The sequence below is a fragment of the Furipterus horrens genome, unplaced genomic scaffold, assembly GCF_987537825.1.
Source record: "Furipterus horrens unplaced genomic scaffold, mFurHor1.1.pri manual_scaffold_2, whole genome shotgun sequence".
Lineage (NCBI taxonomy): Eukaryota > Metazoa > Chordata > Mammalia > Chiroptera > Furipteridae > Furipterus > Furipterus horrens.
Window position 1 is genome coordinate 48,146,930 of NW_028327172.1, and position 12,156 is coordinate 48,159,085.

The window sequence follows — 12,156 nt, forward strand, 5'->3', positions numbered from 1 at the left end:
AACTTTCCTGCACTGTGGGGAAGAGATTTATAGTATCTTGAATAAAGATTATTTTTAAATCTTTTTAGTTGATCTCTATTAAATCCATTTCATTTTTTAATAAAAAATTAATGTAATAATTATAAAGATTAGTATGGACAGCAGAAATGTTCCATATAATCTGATAATTTCATCAGAAATTGTCTTTACTTTTCAAATGTCATTTATTTCTGATGATGCTTCCATCAATAATAACTATTAATTTGATTGCTTAATTTTAATATTAGTATGATTTGTTTTTCTTTTATCCAGTCATACTGTAAATTATTTCAGTAGTTTTGATATAAACCCTAACTCCTTTTTTCCCCCCAGTTTGGTTGAACACATGAGCACATATGGCAGATACTATTCATATAGTTTAAAATGTACATACAGAACAGACTGTGGGGAAAAAAAACCAAAAAAATATTGCACTGCAATATGTTTATAAAAGAAGACTGGCGATGCTGCCTGTGGTCTCTTAATATTAGATGAAGGCGTATGTGTGTGTATAGCAACAATAGAAAACTGTATTTGTGAATATAGATAGACTGAGTTATAGAAATAACTAAAGCTTGTTTATATTTCATTGGATAGTTTTAAGGTCCTGTACTTAAAACATACAAATGGCACTTTACATTGATTTCTGTGGTGATCATCTTACCCTTGGACACCCCACTAAGACTTTTCTAAGCACAGACCACTACTACTTGAAATTGTAGACCTAGATATCCAAGCATTATAATCATGGATTATTGAGAGAGTTTTGATATTCTCAAAATCCTTAACTACTTATCTGGATATTTTTACTCTTTTTGTTCTTGATTCATAAAGTTGGTTTCTCAGTAAACATAATCATTTTTAAAGCTCTGTAGAATAAAAAGTGGTGAATGTATATACTGTTTAAAACATTGAAATTATGATTGGCATCAGTATAGATGAATAGTTTACTCAATGGTACCTTTGTAGCAAGAGAATAATAAGTGGGGTTATTTCAATCTATACTCTTACCTATTTGTGTCAGATAAGCTAAATTTGAGAAGATGAAAGAACACTGATTTTTCTATTATTTTGTTAACTTTACATTTTAGTACTTAACAATTTAAGGACTACTTTCAGTCTTTTACTTCATTTGGTCCTCTTCTAGATAGAAACAAATTTTTATTATCCCTTAAAAAAATAAAATAAAACAAAACCTCTTAAGTTTTAGAGGTCAAATAGAGTTTCATTGGTTTCTTCAAATTCACACAGCTGGTTGGCGGCAGAGTGGGACAGAATCCAGGTGTGACTCTCCGTCCATTTCTCTTTCTGCAATGTCTTCTTGACCTCTTACATCTTCAGGAACTATAAGGAGTGAAATAGTGCCACTTCTTATAAAGGAGTGGGTGTTTCTGGTTTTTGTTACATTTGGAACTGGGATCAAGAGATTAAACTTGTATAGTCTTACTATCCTTAAATTAATCTGAGATTCTATTATAGAAACTAATTATTGTTTTGTTATCTTAGTGGGATAAAGGTCATTGGAGAAAGTGAGTACAACTCACAGAAGGTTTGTTCCTCCTTTGTGATAGTATTTTTCCCGATGCTTCCACATATATTTCTCCTGTCATCCTTATAATAGCTCTGTTATTCCCATTTTACAGATGAGGACACAAGTCTCAGAGAAGATACGTGACTTTCTCAGAGTCACACAACTCATAGATGGGCAGACTCTGCTCTTCTGCCTCCTAGTTCACAGTATCACACTTTCTCTGTGATGCAGTATCACAGACATGTGTTTAAAATGACTCCTGGTGACAGGTGCTGTAGTGATTTCTGGAGAACTATCCACCTCCTCTCTTTTCAGTCAGCCATCGCTCCCAGCCCCAACAGCCCTCCCAGCCTCAGCGGACACTGCTCCAGCATGTGGCTCAGTCCCAGACAGCAACTCAGACTTCCGTGGTGGTGAAATCCATCCCAGCGTCCTCCCCAGGAGCAATCACCCACATTATGCAGCAGGTTGTATCTCTACTTTTTCTTCCTACCTTCTGTAACTTCATCGTTTCCTTAAATAAGGTTCAGTTTCATCTCCTGTTATAAGAGAGATAACTGAATCAAAGCATGTGTGTGTATTTCTTTCATCTATGAGGAGCGAATAGGGGAAATGAATTGAGAGTCTTAACAGAAAGTAATTGAGAAATAGTATTCTTGGATTTTCTGTGAACTCTTATTTCAAAATGGCAGGGCTATCTAGATGAATCTGTGGCATCAGAATTGGTCACTGCTTCTATGAATTTTATTGTTATGCAAGAATTTATCACTGAGGTAAGATTTTCAAATGAAATGGAAGTTGGCTTGTTTTGCTGTTGCTGGTTTTTGTTTTTAAGTTTTGTTTTACTTTTTGCTTTTATAATGAATCCTTGTGGGAACATTATGAATAAGTAGGTAAATAAATATTTGACTTCTTTTTACCACATGTGACCAGTTAAGAAGGAAAAGACTCAGTAGTAAGGAGAATGAATTAATTAAAACAGAAAATCTGGTCCCAAGGATATGGGAAAAAGGAAACATGTTGATAAGTTGATTTTGTGTCAGATACTGTGCTTTGAGCTTTAAATACACTAACTTGTTTAATTTTCACTATGATCCTATAAGGTAGGTGTGTTATCCCTCTTACAAACGAGGAAACTCTTGCTCACAGAAGTTAAGTAACTTATCCTACATGGCAGAGCCAGGATTTAAACCCAGAACAGCCTGCCTTTATTATAAAGAGATAGCATAGATATTAGATATTTGCATGACTTATTAGCATTTCCATAAATCACCATCACTCAACTGGTAACAGTTGACCCTAATGGTAGGCAAACTTCCTGACAGGCAACGAAGAGATTTTTGAATTAAAAACCTATGTGTGTATATTCATTGAGATATGGGAGGATTTCAGTTGAATCTCAAAGCCTCCAAGTTTAGAGTGGAGGTGTAGCATATGACAAAGTAGCAAGAAGGATGGGGCTGGGATAGATCTTGTGTCACTGAGGGAAGCCAGATGGCCAGAGGTTTTGATAGGTGTCAGATCTCAGCCTGGAGTCTGGCCCTTATCTGGCCAGTCCTTGACATTGACCTTTCTCAAGACAACCAGAGAGGTCAGACAGGCTGGCCCTATCAGTCAAGGTCAAGTCCTCCTCCCAACACTATTAAACTGACACCAGACAATCTCCCTTTCCACTGACAGGAGTGCTCTTGTCCCCTCCCCACCTCCCTTCCCTCCTGGGAGCCAGGTCTCTGGGAAGCTGTTGCCTGGTGGGCCTGCAATCTGAGCGAAGGGGCGAGGAGGCATAGGGCAGAGGGCGGTTTTCCTAGACCTTTGTGAAGTGTGATAACTGTCTCTGCTCTGATCAGAGAGGCCCTCCGTGGGGACTGGGATAGGCACGTTCCTCAGACAGTAAATCCTACCTTCTGGACAGCATTGGACATGCACATGGCCAAAGTGGGCTTCTCTGAACCTTGGCTTTTTTCTGGACTCCTCATTCCTGAGTGGTTGCATCTTTCTTTGGATGGTTAACATCGATGGCCAGGCTTGAGGGCTGTTTCTTTAGCCAGGAAGCCTTTTCTTCTCTTTATGTGTTGGACTGTCCTTGCAGAGCACCCTTCTTCCTGCCTATAAGTTCTGGCCGCTCTTGAACTTTTCTTATAAAAGTGAGTAGACCAGTTTTTACAATACTTAATGTCTGAGGATTGAAATTAAAAGAGTCTCAATATGAGTCCCCTTTAGATTTGGAAATCTTGAGGTTTCTTGGTCTTTTTAGGCTCTTCCCTCTGAAAATTTTTGCATGAATCTTATAACCAAGTCTTTTCAAATTTGAGGAAGATGCAGCAATGTAGGTGTTTTTCTTATTTCATTCTTACTTTGTGCCTTTTTTACTTAGGCATTAAGCAGTCACACTGCTTTTACCAAACACAGCGAGGAACTTGGAACTGAGGAGGGCGAGGTTGAAGAGATGGACACTTTAGACCCTCAGACAGGTCTGTTTTACCGATCTGCCCTGACTCAGTCACAGTCCGCTAAGCAGCAGAAACTTAGCCAGCCCCAGCTGGAACAGACTCAGCTGCAAGTGAAAACTCTGCAGTGCTTCCAGACTAAACAGAAGCAGACCATCCACCTGCAGGCAGACCAGCTCCAGCACAAACTCCCGCAAATGCCCCAGCTTTCCATCAGGCATCAAAAACTCACCCCTCTCCAGCAAGAACAAGCACAGCCCAAACCAGATGTACAGCACACACAGCATCCTATCGTGGCCAAAGACAGGCAGCTTCCTACCTTAACGGCACAGCCCCCGCAAACTGTAGTACAGGTGCTTGCAGTGAAAACCACACAGCAGCTCCCCAAACTGCAGCAGGCTCCGAACCAACCAAAAATCTACGTGCAACCCCAAACCCCCCAGAGCCAAATGGCGCTCCCAGCCTCGTCAGAGAAACAGCCGACAAGCCAGGTAACGGAATATTGATAGCATGCAAAGTTAAACTTCTCTGTTCACGGAAAAATGAGACCATCACGACCCTAACGTGATTAGCAGTGCTTTCTCCTGGCAAGAGGAAACTTGAAAGCCACATTACGCTAGTGTTAGTTTACCATCAGAAGGTTGGCCTTAGGGAAGAAATGCACACACTAGCATAGGAAGGAAAAATACCGTAGCACTCAGAACTTGATTTTCCAGGCATTTTTTAAATGAAATCACTTCAGCATTGATCAACAGTGCATAGAAGTGATATTCCTAAATTATTTTTATTCTTTATGTATGAAATACTTATTTCCATGCCTGTAAACTCTTATTTCTATGACAATAATGCTAAGTAAACTACAGTCTTTTAAGGAGTTTCATTGAACATCTTGCTTTGTAGTTTACATCATCACCATCTAGTTAATAAATTATCTTTTAGATTGCAGAGGAATTATCTATGGATATTTGAAAGAAAAACTATATTTGGGAAAGTCAGGGGCTTTGGAGTGATGTTTGTATGTGTAGATTATATAGAGAAAGAATATGTTTGTATAAATTATTTTTAAAAACCTTATTTTAAAAAGCCAAACATTGTGTGAAACAGTTTGAGACAAGTTGAAGGTATACTGTGTGGGAATATAAATCCCAAAGGAAAACAAGGCTGCTGTGACTTTTTTTTCCTTTATTGCTATGAACCTTGGCTGGCTGAACAAAGGTTCTTTCAACCCCTCCTCTCTCCCTACGTTCCTTAACAGTGACCAGTGCTTTCCTACCCAGCCCTTTTGTCCAGACACCAAGCTTCACAATGTCTTCCTAGTATTAACGCACGAATGTTTCTTTTGCCATATTATCTGGGGTGTTTGATAGGTTTTCTCAAAGAGATGTAGCTGTAACACACACAACCCCAATTTGTTTTCAGGTGGAGCAGCCAATTATAACCCAAGGATCCTCTGTTACAAAGATAACTTTTGAGGGGCGCCAGCCACCCACAGTTACAAAGATAACTGGTGGCAGTTCTGTGCCTAAGCTGACATCACCAGTTACAAGCATATCTCCCATTCAGGCCTCTGAGAAGACAGCAGTGTCAGACATTTTGAAAATGTCTTTGATGGAAGCTCAGATTGACACAAATGTAGAGCATATGGTAGTGGATCCCCCAAAGAAGGTTCTTGCCACTAGTATGCTCACTGGTGAAGCAGGATCATTATCCTCCACCCACGTGGTAGTGACAGGGATGGCGAATTGCACTCCCCAGCAACAGAAAAGTAGAGAGTCCTGTTCAAGTCCATCTGCTGCTGGCCCTCCCCTAACAACAAGGAAAATGGATGCGCCAGGAGTGCCTACGACAGGCCAGTTCATGCGTATTCAGAATGTAGGCCAAAAGAAAGCTGAAGAGAGCCCAGCAGAAATTATCATCCAGGTAAGAATTAGAAGGAATGTAAGAACTCTTGGGCATCTTGGGGGGCTGGGGTCGGTTTGGTGTGTTCGGGGATGTCACAAAGATTCAGGCCAAGATGGGAAAGATTATTTTGATGACTATCTTGAAATGGTGTTTGACAAATTTGGTTTAATACTTACTCAAATGCACAATTTTATATTTACTCTTTGAAAGCAAGTCCTAGAAAATTGATGGACATTGTCACACAGCACACCTTAGAGGCAATCCATATGTCAGCTTGATTTATAGATTCAAGCCACACTTCCCAGTGTTAATTCAGCACGTCATCCCTGAAGATTGGCAACTTACTGGGGTCAGTTTTGGGCTCCCTAACCTTTGCTCAAACACTTCTCGGAAATAATTGAGTTGCACTTCTACTTCAAGTACATTTCAGGGACCCTTTCCTCGGATAAATATGGTTCTTGATTTTGGTCCAAATTTATGGTTTCCAGGACAATAAAATATTCGTTAACTGAAATGTCTGGAGAAACATGTTGTAAGAGAATTTTCTAAGTAATTTAATTTTATATCTAACTTGGGATTAACCAGAAAGCTTTGCTTTTTATTTTGATCATTGTTATTGAAAAATCTTGTTATGGTTACTGTTCTGCCTTGGTAAGTACAGGCTAGTGAACATAATGTCTCATTTTCCCTTCATTCTGAACTCATCTTTTATCATGCATAGTAGATCAAGACTGAAGAATTACTTAGTTTAGACTAGCCTTTAGAACTTGTGTTTTATTTCCCTTTCCCCTTGCAGGGTACCAGGCTGTATTCTTGATAGTTGTCTTTTTTTTTTTTTTTTTTTAATGATAAGCTGATAGATGTCCTAGAAGGTATCAGAGCAGCACATTTTAGTTAATTCAGAACTTTTGGATTTATGAAATGTGGATACTCTAGGATTTACCATAGATTCAGACTTAGAAGTTTCTGTGGTAAACTTATCCTTTTCCATGATGCCAAGCTATTAATCCAAATACGATATGATTAAGTATGGAGAAATGCTTAAAAGCACATAGAACTAGCCATTGAATTATTCAAATAATTTGGTTTTCCCTGTTAAAACAAATGTTACTAAGTTAAATAATCCTTGACAAAGAGATTTTTTTCCTCTGAAGAGGTAAGAGTATAATGAAAAAGGAATGGTTTCCTGGCTTTGCCATTGACTGTGGTACTTTGGGCAAGGCTGCTTAACTTCACTGAGCCTTAGTCTCCTCATCAGTAGAACGCAAATGAGGTATGCGTACTTTACATGGCGGATGTACGGATTACATAAAATTGTGATGAAGCACCTAGCACAGTACCTGGCTCATAGTGATTGCCCAACAAATGGTAACTATTACTATTTTTACTAAAATTTACTATGGCTCCTGGGGGTTTAAATTGGTATGCATACTAAATTGAAAATAATTTTGGATAGCTTAACTGAAAATTATTTTCTGCACTTTATGAACAGGGGTGAAAATAGAATTTGTTTCATATGTCAAGGATAATAGCTAATTAATGGTTTCTCTATAGAATACTCAGCTAACTTTTGGCATGTATCATGTACTAGATGCAGTGTCAGAGGGGAGGGCAGCATAGTGATTAGGGATCAAACTTTTGGAGTCAGAAATACTAGATATGAATCTCACCTGTACTCCTTATTAACATTTTGGCTTTGAGCAACAGAGTTAACCTCTGTGAAATGGAAACAGTAGCATTTGCCTTACAAGGGTTGTATTGAGAATTGGGTGAGAAGATGTATATAAAATAGCTGGTCAAGTGTCTGATAGTAAAACTCAGTAAAGATAGCTCTTGTTATTATAATAATCTTTAATACATTGTTAGAACATTTTCAGATCATATTAGTAATACTTAGCTTTGACATGAAGTACTGATTTTGCTGATTCAGTAAAATGCCTATAGGGATGGGTGAAAGAAATCTGCAGAAGTGCTTTGATATTAAATGCTTTGAATGAAAAGAGTTGTCTTTTGTAGACAACGATAATGTGTATTTCATTCATTTGTTCATTCATTCCATATGTATTATTTAACCTCTATGTTCCAGTAGAACAGTAAACAAGATGAGTCTACTACCCTGAATGAGCCTATATTGTAGCATTCGTACTATTTTAGAACTCCAAGGATCTTTAGAGCATATCTTCTCCAACTATCTTCTTTTACACAAGATCAAACTAAAGCTCAAGGAGGTGAAGTGACGTTTTCAGGGGTCCACAAGTTAGAGCCAGAGCTGGACAAAAATCCTGGTCTCCTGTCTCTGAGGCTTTTTCACAATGATGAGCTGTATGAAAGGGGGGAACAGATGCACAAAACCTGATTATATTTACATTTAAAATGTGCTTAATGATCAAATGAAAGCATCCTTCTAAGTCTCTCTTGAATTAGGCACAGACTTTAGCTTCCTTTATTGGAAGAGGAGCCATCAAAGAGTAGAAAGATTACTTTAGGTTTTATAGGACTTGGCTTTGAATCCTGACATTAACCCTGACCCAACTGTGTGACCTTGATTAAGTCACTGACCCTCTTAATTTCCTCATTTATAAAATGGGAATAATGTTTTCCTTATAGTGTTGTTATGGGGATTTAGTAGAATATCATATGTGAAAGGACCTAGCACAGTGCCTAGGCTGTAGTAGTTGTCCCATAAATGTCAGGTTCCCTTTCCTTCTTTAGTGTTTTGGAAAAATCTTTCTGTTACCTTTTCTTACCATAAAGCTTCTCTCGTGTGTGTTCTCTTCCAGGCCATTCCCCAGTATGCTATTCCGTGTCACTCCAGCTCCAATGTAGTCGTAGAGCCCAGTGGGCTCCTTGAGCTGAACAACTTCACCAGTCAGCAGCTGGACGATGAGGAAACAGCAATGGAGCAGGACGCGGACAGTAGCACAGAGGACGGGACTGAGCCCAGCCCCTCTCAGAGCTCTGCTGAGCGGTCCTAGTGTTTTGGACACAGGAGTGCACTTTAAAACCTACTTGGTTACCAAGTGTCCAGGGAAACCCTTGTATTTTCATGTCTGAAGAGAGCACTTTGCCCACGCTTAGGCTGTTAGACCCTGCAGTAGCAGCAGTGTTTCAACAAGAATGGCTGCAGGAGCAGCATTTTAAAACAAGGTAAAACTCACAGGAGAATGTACTTTTAAAAAAAGAAGAAGAAAGAAAGAAAAAGGAGAAAGAAAAAAAGAAAAGGATGCACATCCACAGTGGTGTAAGATCTGATATTCTTCCTCTTTTGGAACATGACTTGTGAAAGAGTTTGTCTTGCAGTGCAGAGAGACTTTTTCTGTGAGTGTTCCTCAGCTGGTTTCTACTGAGCAAAACACTGTCAAGAAAGGAGAATGTGAATAGTTTGTGCTTTGAAACAGTGTTTCAGGAACAGTTTTTAAAAAAATCTTCTATGTTTTTGCAAATCCCTGGAAGTGTTAGTTAAAATGGTTAACACTTTACATTTGCTCAGATCATAGTTTATAAAAATAACTAGAAAAATGCTGGCATTAAAGAATTATTGTTGGATGGTGAAAATCAGATCCCCAACCAGTAGGCAGTGCTTTTCTGGGTGGCTTGCACATGCTCCCCAGTTGTATGCTAATTTATTGTGTTATTGTTCCTTTGTGCTCTAGTCTGGCACACTTGCCTTCTATTTATTTAAATGTAAACATTTCGAAGCAGACTATATTTCTTCTGACAAATTTCCTGTAAACCAGGATTGCCTACCTTTCCACCTCCCCGCTCCCCACTTCAAGAAAACTTAATGAGAAAATGTTTCATTGTGAAGCAGAGGAAAAGGAAATATTTTCTGACCCAAAGGAAATGGTCAGTTATATTCAGGAAAACAAATTATTCATATGATGCTATCTTTACATTGAAATTGCACATTCACATTGGACTGAGTTTGAAAATCCTTTACATACTTTTGTTTAACCCCCTTTGAAATGTATAAAAAGTTCATTTACAGTTGTAAATGTAATGTTTTTAAGCATTCTACCTTTTTAGGACAGAGTTTGTTTAAGCAATATGTTTGGGCCTTGTGATTACCATCTGTCACAAGTAGTGAGGGGATGGGGGTGGGAGGGTAAGAGGCAGTTTTGACAAGTTGTGGCAAAGGAAATTATACTTTTCATTTTTTAAAAAAATGTAAATAGAAAAGTTTTTAACGGTTTTATATAGATTTCACTATAATTAAGCATTTTAAGACTGACAAATGTTGAACTGTACATACATATATCAGCATAACTGCCCAATTTTTTTGGTGCTGAAGTACTGTAAGTAGAATTCATCAACAGTCTCCTGATTTTTGCATCTGTATCTGGAAAGAAAAACTGTGATACGGTAGTTAGTCAATTCCCACTAGAGTGACACTGAAGATTTAAACACAAGCATTCGTAAGATGCACTGATCTCTGGTAGTTGTCATTATTTCTGTTAGGTGATAATGACTTACCCATAGATGGAGCTGTTGGATATAATTTTATTGTACAAATTCATGTTTGAAAGACTTTGTGACTGTTTATAGTTAAGTAATTTTTTAACCTCTGGTCATAGACTTTGAAAATCTAATTACACTATGAACTCTCACCAAAAAGATATACATGCCAATATACATGTTAGATTTTGCATTCAATTTTAGGAGTTCATGGGCCCTTCAGCCTATCCTGTATTCCAGGTTAAGTCCTCTGTTATGGTCAATCCATTGCTTACAGATGTAAGTTTTTATAAAATAAAATATCTTTTAAATATCTGTGAATCAGGTAATATGAGAAAACTTGAATAAAATTACACATTCTACTTCTACATATTCTGGCAGCATAGCATACCTGTGTCCCTTTGAGAATTTAGCTTTAATATGTTTCAGCAACCAGAATGGTAAATGAAACTTCCATAAGCTACCTTCTTTTTTAATTAGTGTATATATTAACAAATTATCAAATGAAGCGTTTAAAAATTTTTCTTTTAAAGGGTGTTAATTTCAAGGACAGCAGGAATTCTTTTAATCAACAAATATTAATTAAGCATCTAATATGTGCCAGGTTCTGTTCTAAGCACCAGGGATACTACAGTGAATAACAAAGTCCTACCCTTAATGGAGTTTACTAACAGGGCTTCCTGCTGATGACATGGATGTGAGGGCTGAAGGAAGGAGGAAACAGGAATGACTCTTGGGTTTCTTGATTCAGCGGATGGTGATAACATGTGTGGATCTCCAGGCATCCTTTTACTTCAGGTCTTAGCATTAGTAATTTCATTTTTAAGTCCGTGAGTTAAATGTAACTTGAAGTCACTGCTGTGAAAAATATTCCAAGATAATGCTGCAAAATTGTTAAGAGTCCTAACAACTGTTATAGGTGGTGATTTTTAAAAATGCATTTGGTTTAAATGCAAATGCAGTTCATGGTGAATTTAGAGAACTTCTTTCCCATTTTTAAAAGATTTATTTATTTATTTATTTATTTATTTATTTATTTATTTATTTATTTATTTATTTTTAGAGGGGAGAGGAAGGGAAGGAGAAAGAGAGGTAGAGAAACATCTATATGTGAGAGATACATCAATCGATTGCCTCTTGTTGCCTCTCTTACACCTCCCAACTGGAGACCTGACCTGCAACCCAGGTGTGTGTCCTGACTGGGAATCAAACCAGCGACCTTTCAGATTGCAGGCTGATACTCACCAGCCAGGGCAGAGAACTTAAAAAAAAAAAAAAGTTTTGTTGAGATTAATTCACATGCCATATAATTCACCCATTTAAAGTGTACAGTTCAGTGGTTTTTAGAATTAAGTCACATGTTGGGCACCCATCACTAAAATCAATTTTAGAACATTTGTATAATCCCCAGAAGAAAACCTTTACCCCTTAGTTGTCACCCCTGAAACCTTCACCACCACCTTTCCAGCCCTAGGTGACTACTAAACTACTTTCTGTCTCTGGATTTGCTTATTCTGGACATTTCATATAAATGGAATTACATAATACGTAGTCTTGTGACTGGCTTCTTTCACTTAGCAAGTATTTCCAAGGTGCATCATGTTGTAACATCTATCAGTGCTCCATTCCTTTTTATGGCTCAGTAATATTCCATTGCAGGGATACACACACACACACATATATATATATACACACTATATTTTATTTATTTAGGCCCCTGGCTGGTTTGGCTCAGTGGATTGAGCGTCGGCCTGCGAGCTAAGTGTCGCTGGTTCGATCTTCCAGTCAGGGCACATCAGAGAA

General features: G+C 38.0%; 1 protein-coding gene across 4 annotated transcripts in view; it reads left to right on the plus strand.

Annotated features, from left to right (window-relative positions):
- Positions 1-10,725, plus strand: part of EMSY (EMSY transcriptional repressor, BRCA2 interacting) — an 82,455-nt gene extending 71,730 nt beyond the window's left edge. For 3 of the 4 annotated variants that reach the window (XM_090265655.1, XM_090265660.1, XM_090265659.1), the window contains 4 exons: positions 1,865-2,016; positions 3,924-4,487; positions 5,416-5,916; positions 8,679-10,725. In XM_090265655.1, coding sequence (XP_090121781.1) covers positions 1,865-2,016; positions 3,924-4,487; positions 5,416-5,916; positions 8,679-8,873 — 1,412 coding nt within the window. In that variant the 3' untranslated portion in view covers positions 8,874-10,725. The remainder of the gene's footprint in view (positions 1-1,864; positions 2,017-3,923; positions 4,488-5,415; positions 5,917-8,678) is intronic. The other variant, XM_090265662.1, reaches the window with a different exon arrangement.
- Positions 10,726-12,156: the final 1,431 nt, after the last annotated feature.